This window comes from Neoarius graeffei, chromosome 6, assembly GCF_027579695.1.
Source record: "Neoarius graeffei isolate fNeoGra1 chromosome 6, fNeoGra1.pri, whole genome shotgun sequence".
Classification (NCBI taxonomy): Eukaryota; Metazoa; Chordata; class Actinopteri; order Siluriformes; family Ariidae; genus Neoarius; species Neoarius graeffei.
In genome coordinates, this window is record NC_083574.1 from 53,829,559 (window position 1) to 53,851,482 (window position 21,924).

General features: G+C 39.3%; 1 protein-coding gene across 1 annotated transcript in view; it reads right to left on the bottom strand.

Moving 5' to 3' along the window:
- Window positions 1-21,924, bottom strand: part of sf3b3 (splicing factor 3b, subunit 3) — an 86,017-nt gene that overhangs the window by 16,600 nt on the left and 47,493 nt on the right. Inside the window, exons 13-18 of the mRNA XM_060923853.1 lie at window positions 19,123-19,274; window positions 13,597-13,752; window positions 13,355-13,510; window positions 12,306-12,449; window positions 12,043-12,165; window positions 11,789-11,943 (exon numbers count right to left, since the gene is read on the bottom strand). Coding sequence (XP_060779836.1) covers window positions 11,789-11,943; window positions 12,043-12,165; window positions 12,306-12,449; window positions 13,355-13,510; window positions 13,597-13,752; window positions 19,123-19,274 — 886 coding nt within the window. The remainder of the gene's footprint in view (window positions 1-11,788; window positions 11,944-12,042; window positions 12,166-12,305; window positions 12,450-13,354; window positions 13,511-13,596; window positions 13,753-19,122; window positions 19,275-21,924) is intronic.

Below are 21,924 nucleotides of genomic sequence, written 5' to 3' on the forward strand. Positions count from 1 at the left end.
TCAACTTAATTTGTTACTAGTCCAACATTATTTTCTTTTTTAATTTAAAAATCACATGTATTGCTCAGGAATAAAACACCACCAAAGTACAGGGGTGGAAAATAGTTTAACGATACTCCATTAATATACTTAAGCATTATATTGGTGTCTTCATGCTGGAGTTATCATAGAAATTAAAATACTTTTTTTTTTTCGTGACCCGGTTTCCATCAAATCCTGCGCTCTGATTGGCTGGCGAGCGGGTCCATATCCTATGATATGGACCCCAGTTACGGACCTCTGGCGACTCGTTCGTTCACAACAACAAACCTAGTAGCAATTTTTGTCAACATATATTTTTGCATTTCTCAGGAGAATAGCATTAATTTTACATCACGGATAATGATGACAGTGCTCACAGCAGGGATCCCAGCAGTAATTGAAAAAAATAGAGGAATGTAAGAAACTATCAGCAGGGGTCAAGGGGGCTGCCTGAAGCTGTTGAGATTTTAACATTTAAAGATGCTGTAAACACATTTTTTACATAGATTTAACATAGAAAAGCAACAGAATTTAACCATAATGTGTTAATTTGATGCCATATTTTGTAATCAATGACATAAGTGGCAAAAAATAAAAATTAGGCGAAAATGTAGCTTTGAAGAATATACTTGCCTAAATATTCCACTGATTTTGTTATAATATATAGTATCCATAGTTCATCTCATTTGTTTATTTTTTTGTTTCAAGTTAATGTCAAAACTAGTCTAATATAAGCCACATTCATTTTTCAAAAATCATGAATATGAGCAGAAATCAATGATTCAGTAATATTAGATATATACATATGTACAGCAAATACTGGAAATATTTGATTTAAACCTCTCTTTTTGAAAGGTTTCACTGCAGAGGAATTTAATGCTCTTTTCTGGGGTGCATTCTGTCTTTCCTCCAGTTTTCTCTGCTTTTGTTTCTCTGATCTTTCCTTCTGCTTTTCTGATGTTCCTGCAGTGCTCTGAATTAAGTTCAACGCATTAGAAACAAAAGCACGAATGGAGTTAAAACATGTTTTCTAGCAAATGGGCGCAGCCATATTGTTTTCTTGTTCTATCGCGTACAGTCTCGCGGTATTTACATCATTTTAACTTCCGAGTGTTCCCGATCAGCCCGGTAGATGGCGGTAATACACATCGATTGTTAACCGCCAATAAATCGACAGAAGAAGGAGTGTTCCTGAATGTCAACAAGAACAAACGAAGCCGACGAAAACATTGCTAAACAAGCAAACCAAATCAGAACATATTCTGCTGGTCATTTTACTTAAACATATTTTTAATGGATATACAAGAGATTTAAAAAAAAAAAAAAAAAAAAAAAAACACTTTCGCTAGAAAATAGCGGAATTCCGCTAAATAGCGAACGTCTGGGATCCCTGGTTCACAGTGAAAGCGGGTTTTACTACCCTGAGGAAGAAGAAATAAAAGAAAACATTTCAGGAGAAAGCTAAAAACCTCTAACTGCTGCCAACGCTGAGCAAAAACATGGCTGAATCCTGAATGACTCCTATTTGTATAAATAGGGGACTACATAGGCGGCAAAATGCAGTTTTTTTTTCCTGCCATGGAAGTGCACTTGTATACCGAGGAGGAAGCCATTTGCATTACAGCCGTGAATGAGGATTCAAAATGGCGGCTCGCCTTTCCCTTTCCCCTCTCGTTTTCTGTTGGAATTTGTTAAAGAAAAAAATTAAATATATTATTTACCAGCTTAAGGTCGGTCCATATGGTGAAATACCGTGACCTCGGCCTTGAATACTGACCTCGACCCAGAGGGCCTCGCTCAGTACTTTCAAGACCTCAGTCACGGTATTTCACGATACGAACCTCCCAGCTGGTAAATATAACATTTATTCTTACTTAATTACATTTACACCTTCAAAGTACTTGTTACAAATTGTAAAGGTCTCTATTATCCAGCCAATGACTATATACACTATACATCAATTGAACAGGCACGGTTTAACATCCAATCATTTCAGTGTAGTTTTCAGTCAAGCTAATTAATTTAGAACCAAAAAAAAAAATCTAGACCATTGTGCCAATTCATCATCTGCGCCAGCTGCCATGCTACACAATGCAGATAATCCTGTAACTATCCATGCACTTTTGAAGGCATAAGGTGATGCGCTATAGCCACAATACGAGACACATCCCAATACAGACTTCACAGAGTAATACTGACAAGAGACGATACTGAGTGACTGAATGAATATTTTAACACACTTATTTTTGTAATGACAACAAATTGAACCACTACAATATGAACCACTACATTGCATTTTAAGAAAAAGAGATCACGATTTATAAGGTGTAATTTCACCTGATTAAGTTAATCTAATCTTTTTCAGTGTCATAGATAAGCTTCCAGTTTTTAACCATGAAAGAAAAAAAAAAAACCTGTTTGGTGGTAGATTGGGTCTAAAATGATTAGGCTAAATAAATTCATTTCATGACTCATTCATGTTAAATTCGGCTCCTTCTGCTTTTTGACCTGCACTTTAAAATGCATGAGTGCATCACATTGACCTATCCAAGAGTACAGACCAGGAAAACATTCAGGAATTTATTTTGGATATTTCATCATCCCTCTGAAATTAATTTCCCAGTTACACCACTACCAGCCAAACACACACAACTGCTTCTGAATCATTTTAGACATGAATATTCAGCACACAGCTGTTGGGATTTTACCCAGGTTTCACAAAGCAATCAAGCCAGTTTGGTAACAACATCTGGATACATTTAAACAGCCTGGGTTTTTTTCCCCTCCTAATGCCAGGTTACACTACCATAGATTTCAGTAACTAATTGGCTAGGCAGCAAGGTAAGTTCTATCCAATGGTAAATATTGGTTATTTACAGAATATTTTACTTCTGATTGATTCATTATCAAACTACATGATGTTAGTCATGCATGTGTTCAGCAACCTTACAGAAATTGTTTTAGGCAAAACAGCATAGCTGGTTTAAAATGAATATCATGAAGAGATTTAGATAAGTAATACAAGTTATTTTTCATGTAAATATCATCTTAACCTAATTTACCTTTTATATTTTAACACTTGAGCACATTTTCATAGAACAAATTTTGACTTTCATTTGAGTAATTGTTTGGCAAGATCCTTCAACTTTTAATTGAGCAAGATTTTGACACAGTACTCGTACTTCCATGAAAGTATCATCAGTATTTTTTCTACACCAATAAAGTGGCAGGATAATGAAGATAAAACAAAAAGAAGGTGCAGTGTGTGCATTTTTTGAAATGTATTCGCTTACACCAAAAAACCCCAACATGTCTAGATTCTAATGTATAGTGAGGTACTAAAATTAATTGGAAACACCTCCCCCCCACACACACACGCAACTGCACCACCGTCACCCAACATGTTTGTCAAGAGAAATAAAACTGAAACGAAATCATGAACACACAAAAACCACCAGTGTTGCCAACATAAACCAACACTAAGAATTAAAACCAAAGAGAATTTTGACATGAAAACTGAAAAATATAAATGCTTTTTATAATTAATTTAATTTATATTTATTGTGACAAACATTTTTGGAGCAGCAAGAAAAAAAAAAAAAAACTGCAATAAAAGAGATGGGCATATTTTTTAGATTGGTGCTCCAGCAGCAGTTTGTTGCATCACCAGGGCATTAATCTATAATTTTTTTGCCCAAAAAACAAACAAAGTCACGGTGTAGTATCAAGTTATATGACGCAAGTAAGTCAGATTTGTAACTGACAACATGTCTCGAAATTACAAAAGAAAAATAAATACAAAAACACAGGAAAATCTGTTAATTACTGTTCGTAGCAGCAATCAGCTCTACTCACTTGCAAATGTTAGACAGAATCAAATGTTCACTATTTTTGGTCAGTGTCCTACCACATGCATGATTTGCAGCTACGGTGTGAAAGCCTCCACAAAAATATTATGCAGAACAGGCAGATTCTTAGTTAGAAGTGGGTCATATAAGCAACCACTATTTTTCCCTTTAAAAATTCACATTTATGTGCTGTTGTGATGTGACTCAGCTTGTAGACAGTCATGGAAAAAAAAACTGCTTCTGCACCCTGAAGGTGTTCATTCTGGAAATAATTCTCCCAAATTCCTTTCAACAAGATTCAGTATAAAATTACATAACAGCAGTGGCTGTTGTTCAAGGAAAACTGTCTTAGAATGACTCACATTTGCAGACCTGCTTAAGGCCCCAGGCAACATGCACGTATACTAAGCATTTACCAATGATAGATGCAAGAAATATTATCATAACTAAATGCGATAAAAAAGATACGTTTTCTGCCTGATCACGTACTGCCTGATATCAGCTTCTCATAGATGATGTAAAAGTAAACTTGTGAACGGCGCAAGAAAAGCATGTAGGAATAACAGTGGCACTTCCAAAGCACTACTCTGATAAGTCATGAATGTTGCATGGTGTATTTTGCATGTATTTCTAGCAGCACAGCACTTTTGGAAATCAGACAAAATAAAGAAAGTGTGCGCGCACTTCACTGTTACAGCCCTGCCTTCCCTTTGGCTTGTTTAAATAGTCACATTGTTTAAGCAGAACATGACACTTCAAATTTTTGATGAGTCAATTTCAGTACACTCAGAATCAGGCAATAATGTCATCTCAGTACGTATTACCATGGCATGGTTGTTGGTACCAGACAAAAGTGGTGTCTCAAAAATCAGACAGTTGAAGATTGGAAAAAGCCCAAGTAATATATTTTTTTCTCGATCTCCAAATGTCCAGTTTAGGTTATTCTGTGCCCACTTAGGCCATCCTTAAAAAAAATCCGTTTCCTGTCCACCGGGTGAGCAAAAAATGTTCAGTCGGGAGGGAGGGATTTTTTTTTTTTTAATATATATGGATGGATAAGAAATCGCAATGCTGTGTTTGCTTTTTCTTTCAGTACTTTTTTATTACAAAAGCAGACACATTTAATAAAATGACAGTTTAATCAACTGAAACTTGTACAAAAACTTTAAGTTAGCATTTTCAATGCTGACTGCAACATTTGCAAAACTTTTACAAAGGTACTTAAAATGTCCGACACACGGACTTTTTGTAGTTCTAAATCGAGCGTTAGGCCTAGTTCGGATGAAATTACACTATTAAATAAAATGATCACTGAATGATTTGTTTTTCTGAATCTTTACTATGTTGTTGTTCGCTAGAATACCATTTTGCGATTTCACACTTAAGCAAATGTTTGAAAACTCCGGATCTCCTTCCTTCATGGTGGCTGCCATTTTTTTGTGCCGCACGGCGCATGCGCAGAGCTGATTCAGTTCTATATTCTGCGCGAAATGCAGGGCTTTCCACAAGCGCCGGCTGCACAATTAAGTCCAGCCGGCTACTTTAATGACTATTATTTTTGTAGCCCACAGGCTCTAAATATTAATTTTCGGTTTCAATAAAATTAAATGTTTATTTAACGGACTGACAATAATGTCAAACTGAACCGCACTCATTTAAGTTGTGATTCGCGCTGTTTGTACCGATAATAACCACAAATTCCCCGCCGACTTCGTTGATCAAGGGAGAGTAACTCATCCGCGGCCCCGACATGCGGTGTGCGCGCGCGCACTCGGCGGAGGCAGTAGTGTGTCAGGGCCGTCGGAGGGAACGGAAGCAGAGATAACGCTTATTTTGTCTCTGGTAAACCAGTCTTCTCTCGTTCAATTACGTGCTGGCATCAAAAGACACCGTTGGTTGTAAATAAAACCAAACTGAGTGGTTGGAGTGTATTTTCATACACAAATGGAGAAACGTTCGCTGAGTGTTTAATTGTATAGCCACCACTGCAGACCGTTGTCGTTGTTAATTCATAGCATGCTCAGCTGCGTGACTGTGTCATGCACCGAAAATAAGAGATTTACAAGCCAGGAACGCCTCATGATGCAATACGCAAGAAAAGAAAGAAGATTTACTGCCATTTTACTTTGTATTTGAATAAAGTGAATAAATAAATGGTCTGTGGAAAATACATTTAATCCTGGGAACTGCGTGCACAGGAGTTTATTTTGCGTTTACTCCCCCCCCCCCGGCTGGCTACTTATTTGTCATGGCTGGCTAGTATGAGCCTTAGTGGAAAGCCCTGGGAATGCGTAAATGTCAAGTTCGATTTTAGATTTACGAACCCGAAAAAAATGCCGAAAAATCGGCGTAAAAAAATTCAACCGCACAAACGGCACTCACCCGGCCAGTGGACCGGAAACAGAACATTTTTTAATAATGGCCTTAAGCCTCAGATTCCTGGCTGACATGACTAGAACCCAATATGATTTGTTGGTGTAGCCAATATTGCCGCTTTTCCACTACAAACGCGGCTGAGCCGTGCCGTGCTGAGTCGAGCTGAGCGGGGCTGTTGGAGTTGCATTTCGACTACAACCGCGCTGAACCGTGCTGGCTGGAAGTGGGTGGACACATTGGGTGGAGTTAGCGAAAGTGGGTGGACGTCAGGTGATGTCGTTAAGCAGCGCAAACAGTGACATCAGTGAGCTTTTAAGCGGTAGTCTCACGACCCGAATAGTAAACAATAAACATGGAGGACATGGAGTCGTTAGTGTTGCTGGTCTTGGTGCTGTGGCTTGTTGTCACCGACAACGCCAACAGATACTGGCAAGAGCGTATAGATGAGGCGAGGCGCATAAGGCTTCATAATTCTCGTAATTCGTAATTCTCCTTCTTCCGGGTTTGCGGTGTTTACAGATCCCAGTGCGCTCGCGGGGCGTGTGTGGGCATGTGAGGACACTCCTCCTCACCAATCAGTGCACAGGGGAGTGTCTGCTCACGCCCCCAGCCTCACTCGGCACGGCTTGGCTCACTTCAGCCCCAATCCAAAACGGTGCGAGTTTTAGGGGCTAAGCAGGGCTGAAGCGAGCTGAGTCGTGCTGTTTTTTGGTAGTCGAAACGCGAGCCGTGTCGGGCTGAAGCGAGCTGAAGTGAGCTGAAAAAGGGTAGTGGAAAAGGGCCATATGTCTCAAGATTTGATGTGCTACAAGTGATTACCCAAGATACAGTAACCTTTCTGTCAGCTTGAACCAGTCTGGCCAATTGCCTCAGACCTCTCTAATCAACAACACAATTCTGCACTAAGAACTGCCACTCACAGGATATTTTTATTTTTGGGGGGGCGTACCATTCCATGTAAACTATACAGACTTGTGTATGATACGAGATGAGCGGTTTCTGAAATACTCAAACCAGCCCGTTTGGCACCAACAACCATGCCATGGTCAAAGTTACTGAAATCACGTTTTCTGCCATTCTGACGTTTGATATGATCTTTAACTGAAGACACAGACCTGTAACACATCACATACTGTGCTGCCACATGTCACATGATTGGCTGTCTGGATAATTGCATGAGGGCAATTGACGCAACATTCAGAGGGTTTAAAATTAAACTGTGTGGCTATTATAGAAAGAGCAAACTCAAACAAGTGTATGATGACTTAAGGCCCAAAGGCCATCTTGGACAACACATAGTGGGGCTGTTAAGCTCTTATTATCAGAAGAATTGTGCACAAAATGAAAAAAGCATGAAACTTTCAGAGTTTGTTCTTGAAGGCATAAGCTTTAATTTGAGACGTGGAGGCATTCTCAGTTTGACCTCTGGGGTCAGCTAGAGGTCATTGACCTCCATGATGGCACATTTCTATGCATGAAATTATAAAAGGCTGTATTTTAACACCTAAATGTGATGTAAATATAAAATAAATGTGTTTTTCCATGTTACTGGGCATGAAAAAATCATATATAATACTGATATTCCTCTTAGGGGTAACTTCAGGGGTCAGGTAGAGGTCATTGACCTTTGAAATTTGAAGTTTCTTTGCATGACATTCTAGACGGGTGTATCTTAGGATCTAAATGTCATAGAAATGTGAAATTAATGTGTATTTCCTTGTTTCTGACCATGAGGAACCCATTTTTAATACTGGTATTACTATTACAGGTCATCTCTGGGGTCAGCTAGAGGTCACTGACCTCCAGCATAATGCATATCTATGCACGAAATTAGAAACGGGTGTATCTTAGGTTCTAAATGTGATAGAAATGTAAACTAAATGTGTATTTCCATGTTTCTGGCCATGATAAACTAATTTCTAATACTGATATCATTTTTATAAGTCACCTCTGAGGTCAGCTAGAGGTCACTGACCTCCACGATAATGCATTTCTAAGCATGAAATTAGAAACAATCTATCTTTGGATTAAAATGTGAAATACTGTAAATGTAAAGTAAATATATGATTCCATGTTTCTGGACATGACACAACTCATTTCTGATAAGTAAAACATCTCCAGTGGTCACAAACTATGTCAGAAGCTGAACACAGTTGCCCCATTTCCATTGATAATTTCAAAGTGAGTAATGTTTTGGAGCATTTGCTCTCATTTGCACTAGAGTTGAAGAATACAGTATATTGTAGTTTAATTTTCAGTCATTTTAATGTTGGACATTGATAGGGCAATTCTAAATTCACAGGAATAACTATATGTCAGTCTAGCAGAGGTAGAGATTCAACGGAACTTTCAGGTTCATGTTTTGTGTGTAGCCCATTATTTTCCCGCGGTTCAGAGTGGGGCAAGGGGTGTGGTTTTCCCGCGCTTGGAACCTTCAAAACCTGTGTGCTGCTCTCTCTTTCTCACTCTCTCCCAACACTGTTCAGCAGCACGGGAAAATAAACAGTAGACTCAGTAGTACAATTGCACCCTTGTGTGTTTTCTTTCCTTTCTTTTAGGTAATAAGAAGACAGAGAATTAGTAAATAGCCCTATAGTAATGGTGGTATTTAAAATATAACTATCATTTAAACTATTTTTTGTTGCTCATATTGTTAACCCCAGTTTATTTTTGATAAAGAGATAAATGCTCTTGTACCATATGGCACATTAGCTGTGTGTTAACTCCTTGATACACTATGGCAAAACGCCATATGCTGGTAGACTTAACCAAATGTCACACATTAAAACAACCCAAATCACAAATTAATTGGGATTTTTGTGCTCTGTGCCAGTTAGACACTAGCGAGGCATTGCAATGTCCTGCGAAATCTTCCAAGAAACCTGCTGGTGTTGGTTATGTGTCATTAGCTAATGATCTTTTGGAGTTCAAACATTGTAATCCCCAAAGGTCAAGGCCCTTAGAATAAATGTAGATACTATAGTGATTTTAAAATGTTCTTTATGGAACCTGTTCAACTGTTTACACTGCATTTAGAGTTTTGATTGTAGTTCAAGTTTTTGAAATTAGTTTATAAAATAGTTATAATATAGTTATAATTAGCTATAAAATAGTTAAAGTTTATAATTTCTGACAAGTTGAAGTATATTTCTGTCATGTTCATATTCATATGGAATTGTTTCTTACAATCCAAAACACATGAGATTTTTATATAGATTTATCAAAATGTGGGATGTTTCCCAACCTTGCCTGTTCTCCATGATGTTGACCTCTCAGAATGATATCAGTATCAAAAATGGGTTTCTCATGTACAGAATCATAGAAATACAAATTTAGTTTACATTTCTATCACATTTAGAACCTGAGGTACACCCGTTTCTAATTTTATGCACAGAAATGCATTATGCTGGAGGTCAGTGACCTCTAGCTGACCCCAGAGATGACCTGTAAGAGTAATATCAGTATCAAAAATGGGTTTCTCATGGTCAGAAACAAGGAAATACACATTAACTTCACATTTCTATCACATTTAGATCCTAAGATACACCCGTCTAGAATTTCATGCATAGAAACTTCAAATTTCAAAGGTCAATGACCTCTACCTGACCCCTGAAGTTACAACTAAGATGAATATCAGTATTATATGTGATTTTTTCATGTCCAGGCACATGGAAAAACACATTTATTTTACATTTACATCACATTTAGATGTTAAGATACAGCCTTTTCTAATTTCATGCATAGAAATGTGATATCATGGAGGTCAATGACCTCTAGCTGACCCCAGAGGTCAAACTGAGAATGCCTCCACGTCTCAAATTAAAGCTTATGCCTTCAAGAACAAACCCTGAAAGTTTCATGCTTTTTTCATTTTGTGTACAACTGTTATGCTTAACAGGCCCACTAACAGAGTTTTTCCCAGATATGAATAATTTATTTAGTGGCATGCAGATAACATTGGTAACTGATGCAACGTGGAGAATTCGACAACTGTGAACACAGAAGTACAAACGCCAATTTCTGTGAAACTTGTTGCGATTTTATTAACATTTTTTTCCAACTTTGCTTTTAACATGCCATAGTATACAACGAAAGAAATAAACTAAGAAAACTGTTTAGAACTGACAGTTGAGATCATGGAATGTACAACAACTGACGCAACATTCTTGGTAACTGACTCAACACTTTCTAAATTTACATATGATTTGATGTACAGGAGAGAGAGAGGGAGAGAGAGATGAAATGTGGTAATTTTCTCTTTCTTAAGTCATAATATCAAATCAGTGAACTAAGCTACTTGGTTAGATCGAAAAGGCCCCAAAGCTGTGACACTCAATGGAATCAATTTTTTCATGGAAATGTAAAGAATAAGGTCCATTTGATATAAAACACAGTTTAACTTACCTGGTGAGGACTTTTGACAGCAGTTTGAGTGGTTCTTTATGTCTGTTAGTTTTGGGTTTAAAGTGCATATTCTGGACCAAATTTTTTTTTTTTATATGAAAGTATGTCCCTTTACACACTCATCCAGAAGGGTAATTCTGCACAAGGCCATCTGTCTACAGCAGAAAAAAATAAAACACGTCTGGAAAAATCCCAAGGGAGTCTGGAGCCAGATTCGTGATGTTATCTGCGGAAACTCCAGCAGGCTGCGCGAGCTTTGCACGGTTTCAGTGCACAGCCTGTGTAGACCAAGTTTAGCAGCGAGCGATTTTGCATTGAAATATGGAATTGTTACCTGACAGCAATGTGGGAAACGATGAGTATTAAAACCATCAAGATTGGTGTTGCTACACCCTCCTACGATACATCTGTTAACCATTTTAATAATTACGCGATAACGTTGAAGAAATTTGCAGAAAACCACCAGGTCATTTTCTCATAAACAAACCAGCGCTGACGTAGGATTCAGAGGGAGGCGTCCCGCACGCGACGTCACGAAAATCAATGTTTCCTGGGAAATTCAAATGCCAAGTTTTTTCAGAGGCGGACCAATTCACCTCAAATGGCTTGATTTCAAATGAATTTTTCTGGTATTGCGCAAGGTAAAAATAATTGCGCAAAATGTGACAGATATTTGACCAAAGTTTAATATAAAATAGGAGAATTACATTGATCTGCTCCTGAATTTACCCGTGATATGCACTTTAAAAGTATGTGCTTGGATCTGCCAATTTCAAAATGGCTGCCAGTCATGTGACACGAGTTCAGCACAAAAATATTGACTGCAGTGAATGAACCGATCATTATTAATAATAACCCAATCAAATTTAACACCATGAATTTTCACCTCTTGGGTTGACCATTTCATGGAATTGCCCATGATTGAGGCAGGTGTACAGGCGTTCCTAATAAATTGTGAGGTGTTAAATTATAAAAAAAATGCTTACAAAATATGAAAATCATTTTTCATTGATTAAAAAAACGGCCTTGATAACGAGAACCCTAAAAATTAAAACTCTCTCTGCACAGTCCATCAGATATGCCTGGTATGATGTGGTGTATTTTTTCAGCATATACTTTGGAGACAGTGTGGACATTACCTCAGTGTGTTGGTAGAGATGGCTACAATGCCTTCAGGACACTGCTCTGAAGCAAACCCTGACGCGTACTCCAGGGTTTCATAGGAAAGCGGCGTCAGATGGAAACGTGACTGGTACGAGTAGCTCAGCCATGATCGGCTGGACATGGCCAACACCTGAAGAAGTCAGCACGACAAATATAACAAACCCGACCTGACAAACATCACGCATAAACAAGAATCAGTGACTGCTCCTGAATGTGTGTGACCACTTACAGCTTCCTGTCCCTGCATTCGCACTCTGAAAAGCTTCACTGGTCGAGAGCCCAGGTAGCGTGTGCGAGTGTCAGACAGGTCTCCAGTCACTGGGTCCAGCACAGTACGGAGTAATACACCATTCTGATACACACACGGTGAGACACTCAGTACAGATCATAGCAACACAGAAGCAGATAACAACATGTGCACGCACACACGTTCTTTAGAATAATCAGGGGACAAAATCTGTGCTGTACGTAACGATATAGAAGGCTCATTACCTGCAGGCCAATATTGAGGTAGAGGAATCCGATGGCACCTTTCTCTCCCAACTCATCTTGTTTCTCCACACCCCCCATCTCCACGATACACAGAGATTCTGGCTGCGCAGGCAGAGCCTGCATACTCAGTGGCTGTAGACAATCCTATATGCCAGACAGGCAAGGCAGGTTAAAAAGTCTGTCTTGCTAATTTAACATTGGTGAACTTGGATTAAAATTAGCTCGTTGACTAATAATACCGTATTTTCTGGACTATAGAGCGCACCTGTATATAAGCCGCATCCGCTCTATTTTTAAAAAAAAATTAAAAAAAAAAGATATACAAGCCGCACCGGGCTATAAGCCGCAGATATCCATGTTGAAAAATTAAATATTTACTGCATGTACAGAACGATTTTGTACTGTAAATGTACATGTATGTACCTGAACAGATTCTTTCCGAACAGTGCCTTTTAACACGGCAGCAACGTTGCTGATTAAAACGGAACAGAACCAAGAGAAAATAACCGGTATTTATTTACCTTCATTTCTCCTGTGTTTGAAACCACAAGTCACTTTAATCATCTTCGCTGGATTTGAAAATAATTACCAGTTAGTAATTTGTCGTGCGTGTTCTATCTGCTAAAGATCTGCTAATTCTTCTTTGCATTGATTTTTCGTCTATCTTATTTTTGATTCTACTTCCGGTTAGAGCGCCCCTAGCGGTGGAAGAAAAATCCACAGAATAGCCGCACCTTTGTATAAGCCGCATAGTTCAAAACCTAGGAAAAAAGTAGTGGCTTATAGTCCAGAAAATACGGTAGCTTCCTACTGACATGGAACAAATTAAACCTAACCTCCCTATTTACATGTTTTAACTGTTTAACCAATCGCAAAGCAATCTAGTCTTTGCTTCACCACCTCAGTGTTACTGCACACAAGAGAGACACTGTGTAATGCAGGAAAAGCTAAACAATCTATGACTATGTAATTAATAGACACTTTGGACAAAGGGAAAGAGACAACTGTCCTGAACAGAAAGCAGATAAAAAGGAGACAAAACAGCATACCGAGGGGTCAAGGGAGATAATGCGCACTGTGTTATCCACCAAGCCCACGGCCAGGAAGCGCGAGCGCTGTTCACCTGGAGGAACGTTCGCAAGACTCATGCACACCACATCTGCAGACATCTCCTTTCTCTCAGTGTACTCATTCAGCTGGCCTGACTGCACAGTAAGAGTTTTAAACTATTAGTGAAAGGCGTAAAGCCTGACTGTGTTGGACTGAAAACGCTTTGTGTCTGCTGGCGTACCGGATCCATCTCAAAATACACCAGCTCTCCTCCAGTCAGGGCAATGACGACCTGCCGCTGGTTCACGGCACAGCGCACAATTGTTTTCTTTCCTGGAGTCTTCCACTCATTGACACGCTTATCTGCTCGAATATGGCGAATACCATCTGGGTAGACCTGGAAAGGGAATGGACGGAAACAACGGAAAAAAATAGCAAGTTAAAAGGGAAATTAAATAAGACGTTACATCTGCTGGTGCTTCTTTAGGGGTTTCCCACCAAAAAATTCCCATCCCCACCCAACGTGAATCATTAATTACCGATCTCGGAAAGTACGGCTGAACGCATGGCAATACCTCCATAGCATGTGTGCGCACCCTCACCACATTTTCTTGCAGCATGTAACCTGTTGTACACGAGAGCACTGATTGGATAATCTTGTACCACCACTCATGTAACTGCAGTGTTCTCCACAGGCGCTTTTAAAGTGGCACACCGCCACGTTATAATCCTGGCCCATCACCCTTCCCGTGGCAAATAAATAAATAAATAAACTTCATCAGTATACACCAAATAAATCATATTCACTTGATTATAATTTTGTAACTATTTAACATGCAGAAGACCATTAAACGAATGCATACGGGACTACCTGAAGTGGCCACGCGATTGCAATAGAAAACCATCCGGCTGAGATTGAGGTCTATCCCTGCGTTACACTACACTGCACCACATTACACTATACTGACACATATGCCGCTTTCCACTACAAACGTGGCTGAGTTGGGCTGAGCCGTGCCGTGCTGAGTTGGGCTGAGTCGAGCTGAGCGGGGCTATTGGAGTTGCATTTCGACTACCACCGCGCTGAACCGTGCTGGCTGGAAGTGGGTGGACACATTGGGTGGAGTTAGCGAAAGTGGGTGGACGTCACGTGATGTCGTTAAGCGGCGCAAACAGTGACATCAGTGATCTTCTAAGCGGTAGTCTCACAACCCGGATAGTAAACAATAAACATGGAGGACATGGAGTCGTTAGTGTTGCTGGTCTTGGTGCTGTGGCTTGTTGTCACCGACAACGCCAACAGATACTGGCAAGAGCGTATAGATGAGGCGAGGCGCATAAGGCTCCAGAAATTCTCGTAATTCGTAATTCTTCTTCTTCCGGGTTTACAGATCCCAGCGTGCTCGCGGGGCGTGTGTGGGCATGTGAGGACACTCCTCCTCACCAATCAGTGCACAGGGGAGTGTCTGCTCACGCCCCCAGCCTCACTCAGCTCAGTTTGGCTCACTTCAGCCCCACTCCAAAACGGTGCGAGTTTTGGGTGCTAAGCAGGGCTGAAGCGAGCCGAGTCGTGCTGTTTTGAGATAGTCGAAACGCGAGCCGTGTCGGGCTGAAGTGAGCTGAAAAAGGGTAGTGGAAAAGGGCCAATAGTTACGCTGGAAGCTACAAGCTGCAGCTAGCCAGCAGCTAAATAACTTTGCGGGTGTTTGTAGCGTTATTGTACAACGGTTACGCTTATCTATCGTCTTTACTGACCATACACAGTTACCAGTGGTCGAAATACTTTTTTCCAGTGTTCTGCAATATTGCAGAATGTCAAAATTTTGTTCTGCAATTTGGAAATATTTTCTGCAAATACACAAGCCTCCATACTACACCCTTCTCAACCTAATAATGCCTATATTTACATATCTAGCTTTACAACTCATAGCATTACTGTAATTCTTTATTCTCTCACTCTATTTTTAATTTTAGTCTTCACAGATCCTTCTCTGCAGCAGAGTTATCATTCCATGATACCTCCACAGGTCTTTCATCCCCCTCGCCCTGACACTACGGGCTACTACAACTTGAAGTATACCAACTAATTCATAAATGTACTAGTTATCACACCCACACATTATCCTTCCACACAACATACTAATAAAGGGATCACCACTAGGGCTGCACGATATCAGAAAAATGTGCGATATTCGATAACATGACTGAATATCTCGATATCGATATGCATCACTATAATTAAATATATACTGTTTTTCTTACCTCTACTCGCCGTTCTGCCCTGTATCTAGCATTTAAAAAAAAAAAAAAAACACCCAATGCATCGCTTCCATTCCAACATTATTTTTTATTGGAAAAACATGGCTACACCTGCAATGGTGTCCATCAATCATCTTTAAATCTCTTAATTTTTGTGAGCGCAGCAGAAAATGTCTTAAGTTGAAGTAAACAAAAAACTGAAAACTACATTACATTAACATAAAGCATTCAAAATGGCAATTTCAGCGGCTCCCGGGAGATGAAGGTGAGCGACACAGATTCACCATAAACTCAAACACAATCTGTTAATAACACATGCGGGTGAGCGAGCGGTAGTGTGTGTGTGTGTGAGAGAGAGAGAGAGAGAGCGCGGTTTTATGTTTTTATGCTGCTGTACATCAGTGTTTGTCCCAGTGAGCCGCCCCACCACTGTTTTACAGGTACATGTCTTGCAAAGTACCTGAGTTTGCAGTACATCACCCCTCCTGAATCCAAAGTACTTCCAAATAGCAGACATGCATTTTTTTTTTTTTGGAAACCAGTTCCTCCTCACACAAGTTTGTCTCACCACACTTGTTACCGCTCCCACCTTCCGCCATCACCACGAGGCTTTTACTTGTTTTGCAATAGGGGGCGGAGTTATCCCGCGGCGCTTGTTGACATTCAAATGTGATTGGACGGCACAGAAAAATGTGCCTTTTATCGAAATTTAAGCAATTTTTGCGGTATGTGTATCGCAAACTATGATATCGCGATATCGATACTTTTTCGATATATTGTGCAGCCCTAATCACCACAATAAAAAATAGAACACAACTGTTCTTCAAGAAACAAAACATTCATTTTCGTGTTACACATCATGTTACATTTTGTCAATATTAAGTTTCTAGCTTGAACAATAGATTGCTACCCAAAATGCACTTCATTCACAGTGTTTGCATCTGCAACCTGTAGTTTTAAATTGGAAGCAAGGTTTCAATTCTACACTGTTACATCTTACGATGATGCAAAGGATTGATGCCATTATGGAATAAAACCCAACTGGCAAATGGAAAGACGTTTGGGTTCATGGTGTTTGCCTGGCTTCTAAAGTGCAAGGTCATGAACTGAACTGAGAACGACTGCAGGGGCTTCACTGCTCTAAACTAACAACAGAGAACTGGGTACAAACTAATCATGGCAGAACTGAGAGCTACAGAACTACTGAGAGCGACAGAACTGAACCTATGAGCTTTGTCTTACAAGGCAACTGTTTTACTTTGTGCTAGTCTGCACCACAGGCAAGACAGCACTAGTAAAAAAAAATAGAACATGTACACAAAACATGTACAGTATTAGTGTAGCTTGGTATGAGAAAACAAAATATTCAAAAGTATCTATGAATAAAGGTAAAATACTGTTGCTGTCTTCAAAAGGGATACATCAGTATAATTTTGCATGATTCAACAATACAATATATACAAACCTATACAATTTACCAATATATATGTATGCAAGATAAGAACTAGTCAGAGTCTTCGCTTTCGCTTTTTGTTGTCCCCCTCGCGGACGCGCGATCTGTCGCTGTTGTTGTTGGAGTCACGCTGGCTGCCAGTGTCACAACAAACATGGCTCCCAAGAAGAGGACTGTTTCTTCGGGGCAAGAGTCCAACAAAAACACCAAGAAAACAAAGACGATTTTGTCATATCTTGGCAAAACCGGTGTGACGGTCTGAATTTACCAGGTAAATTTATACTGTAGCAGCCATGGTCTAACCTTACCACAGTATAAATTTACCAACTTGGTATAATTGGGCCTAGTCTGAATTTACCAGCCTAATATGAGATTTATGTTCATGTTCATACTTGAATTATTTACACTTTATCTTGATGAATATTGATTTGTTTAAGTAAGACTCCTCATGATTATAATAATTTAGTTATTCTCTCAAATTTACCAACTTGGTATAATCAGACTGCTGTCATTGGGCCTAGTCAGAATTTACCAGCCCAATATGATAGGAGATTTACATTCATACTTGATCAACAAATAAATTATTTTCACTTTATCTTGATGAATGAATGACCCGTGTTTTAGTTCCAGTTTATGCACTAAGTAGGCTGATCAGGACCAGCCAGCAGCCAGGAATGATGAACTTTGTTTCCTCATCCATATTCAACAGCTTGTCTACTGATAATCAAATCTCACAATTGTAGTCACAATTCGTGTTCTATTAGTCTGCAAATGTGCTGAAATGCTCGGTACAAAATCGCAGCAAGAAATGGTAAATTTAGACTTCCCGGAAGTTGACCGGGGGGGGGGGGATCGGTCTGCACATGGTAAATTTATACCAGCGCATGATCAGACCGTGACAGTGGAAACTGCCGAGGTAGTTGTCGGCTCCTGCCATTACGTAAATATTGCTCAACTTTGACCTGGAAACCGGCGTCAGGTTCACGCGGCGCAGGTTTCAGTTTATTTACAGTGCCGCAAGTTTGCTAAATTGAGAACCATTGAATCCCGAGCCTGATTTTTTCATTCTGCAAAATTGCAGGTTGTTTAATTTTTCTTCTGCAATCTTGAAAATCATTCTGCAAAATGCAGACTGCAGACGGGTATTTCGAACACTGGTTCCAGTAATCATAACAGCGCATTAAGTTCAGGTCTTTTATTTTACGTATCTGTGATTGTGTAGGCGAGAGCTGCATTTTCCCGCTGCTTCAGTGTTTGTTTACTGCAGGACTTCCGGGTTCCTGGGTCAAAGGACCTGAACTACGGAGGCCGGGGTGGCTTTGTAGTGCCAGTCTTGGGCACACTCACCAGCTCGTGCATGGATTGGAGTGGTTTCACCCAATTAATATTATGTATATTGTAAAAAATAAATGTAGCACTTATTATAATTGGGTATTTTGTTTATGCATGGAAGTTCATTTATTTTTCACACACAGAAAAATATAGAATTAATTCAGGGATACGCAACAGGCGCGTCAGTCTCAACTGAAATGCCAAATGAGTTTCACGTTGACGAAGATATGTACAGTAAGAATGTGCTAATTTTTTGTAAAATGATTTTAACAATGATTTAGCATTTCCTATTCATTTTTTGGCCAGTTTCACCGTCAAAAAAAGCCCAAAGTCTGTCAGCTTCAGGGGGGCCGTGTACAGACACAGAGGAAATACTGCACTTTTCCATCCGTTATCCATGGTAGGAATGGTTGTGGAGTCACTAGCTTCCTAATTCTACAATGTGCTTTTACTATCTGAACTCCTTGTTTAATGGAGGTTCACAATAGACCGTGCGCGCTAATTGGTTGCAATAAGAGCCCAGGCGTTACTGTAGCCAATAGTATACAGTATGAGAACTGAGTGGGTGGACATGAGTGATGTGAAGTATCTGCCTGAACATGTGCATCTTGTTATACAATCATACGTAATTGGAACACAGCCAGGTGCAAGACAAAGTGTGAGGGGAAAATCACTTCAAACATGACTGGCATAGAGGAGTCTGGGAAACCTCGTATTACTTGCCTGCACCAGAGCATCATCTCCCAGCAAAGAACAGGACAAAGTTGGGGTAGTACCCAGGAAGCCTGAATCTGTCACTTCTTCCACGGTTTCTCCAATTGACAGCACCAGTGTGGCGTTAACGAAGGACACAATAATGTAGGCGTCAAACTCGTCTGTGAAATGGAAGACGGACATTGGTAAAGTTGTTTTGCAGAAAGAAGGAAACTATGGTGTCAGCAGACATCTCTTACAAAACCAGCAACTGAAATAATCACACTAAATGTCATTGCTACGTCTGGTGTGGTTGAATGAAATGGGAGTACATAAATGTATGCACAGCACATTAAAACAAGACAGATATTACTCTTATGAAAGTACGGGTTTCAAAGTACAACTGATACAAATGATGATCCAGTAACAACAAAGTTCCTTTCAAATAATCTCACTCAACCTGTGTTCACTACAGGACTCTGTAGTTTGGCACCCCTCATTGGAAATAAATAGTACAGGTCACATGATTTCAAGGAAACCAATTATTTACTCAAAACACACCAGCCGCCACGATGTTTGAACAAGAAAAAGGTAATTTTGCAGGAGTACCACCCACTGAATAGTTTAGCAAGTGACAGCAAGTCTGATTTTTGAAGAGCGTTACTATTCCTCATAAGCTCTAAGCCTGCAGAGAAAAATCAAGTTCGGTCTAGCTGTTGCAACTCTGGTTTGCTTGGTCTTATTTGCACTGAAGATTCAAGAGTTTCTAAGAGGACGAGGGCTGCAACTAACTTATTCTGAATGTAGATTTCCCCCCCTATTAATCAATTAGTTGGAGGATTTTTAAAAATGTCAATATAAAAATGTTTTATTTTAAAACATTCCTCTGCACATTTCAATACTACTACATAACTAGGCTTACTTAAATAATAATGTCAATAAAGCTTATACAGCAGACCCCTGCCTATTCGTGGTTCAGTATTCGCGAATTCACATATTCGCGGGATTTTATATAGAACATATCTCCTATACATTCGCGGAAATCTCAGCGATTTGCGGTCATTTGCATTCTCGGAGCCGAATGCTCGCTTGCTATTGGCTGAAGTTTGAATGGCGGGCTGCGGCTCATTGGTTGATACGAATGAGCGCATTGTACAGTACAGTCTCGCGGTTCCCGTAGTTCAGACTTGTTCACGTGTTGTGCGTTCTTGATATTTTTGAATAATTTTTACGCCCTACAATGGCTCCTAAACGCTCTGCATCTTCTAAGGCTCCTGCCAAGGAACCTAAGCACCAGGAGAAGGTAATGACGCTGCTGTTTGGGATCATAGCCTAGGGTATAGGGAGTGTTTTAGACATCAAAATAAGCATTTGTGAGCAGTTTTATGGGGGGGTTACAAGTATTCGCGATTTTGGCTTATTCGCGGCCATGTTCGGTCCCTAACGCCCGCGAATACTGAGGGCTTACTGTATGTGTGTGTGTGTATATATATATATATATATATATATATATATATATATATATATATATATATATGAGTGATTCCACGCTTATGGGTACTGAAATGGGGACATGAACTTATTTTTAAAAATTCATCTAAAACCATTTCTTTTTTTTTACCATCAGGTCACAAAACATGTAATCTTTAATGAATGATATGTTAAAAGATAACTTTAATTTTCTGAGATGTAATAACATATTTATATGCCAAAGTCAGAACGTAACAGAAGTGTTGTGGACATATATATTCTCAATTTTAACAATGTAGAATTACTTTTTGAAACATAGGAAGGTGATGTTTTAGCAAATATAATTAATAAACATGTGTAGTAGAATAAACATACACATTCTTTCAATAAGATTAACATGGTATATAACTAGATTGTAATTAATTTGTAACAGACGCGAGATGGACAATCGTAACAGAAGTAATGTAACAGACATCATTTTGGAACTCATAGGCTTGACTTTGGCATATAAATATGTTTTTATTACATCTCAGAAAATTAAAGTTATCTTTTAACATATCATTCATTAAAGATTACATGTTTTGTGACCTGATGGTAAAAAAAGAAATGGTTTTAGGTGAATTTTAAAAATAAGTTCATGTCCCCATTTCAGTACCCATAAGCGTGGAATCACTCATATATATATATATATATATATATATATATATATATATATATATAAATATAATTAATTACCTGAATTTCAAGCCCTGATTTGTTTAATTCAAATTCAAAATAAAGGCAAAAACAGATATGCACTGATTGTCTCACTAACCAAGACACTAAATCGATTTTCCTTGCTATGCGTGTGAGGTGAATCATTTTCAGTGTGTGGAATCAACCAACAGAATATTTCCTTATTAAAAGAGCATGATAGCACCTTTTTAAGTCAAATGCTATTCTCCTCCAGTTCTTTTCCCATGGAGTGTGTGTGTGTGTATGTGTGTGTGTGTGTGTGTGTGTGTGTGGGGGGGGGGGGGGGGGGTGTTTGCCTGTCAATCATCAAGATCAGATCATGCATCAGTAGTCGCCAATTCCTGATTACATTGCTCAGGGCTCCCAGACATAGTTATTTTTAAAAGATAGTATTAAAAATAGTGTGCGCATGTTAAGAAATGCTCTATTTCCCCAACACTGCATTAATGCACGTGCTAAACGACACGAGGTGTTAAGTGATCCATCATTCGAGACCATGTTTAGTCATTTTCAACCCATCGATTTGGCATACAAACTAACTTTTAGCCAAAGTAGCACAAGATATTGTTCTCTGATAGATAAGGAAAGATGGATAAATGTGGCCATACTTGCGCGATACAGCTAGGA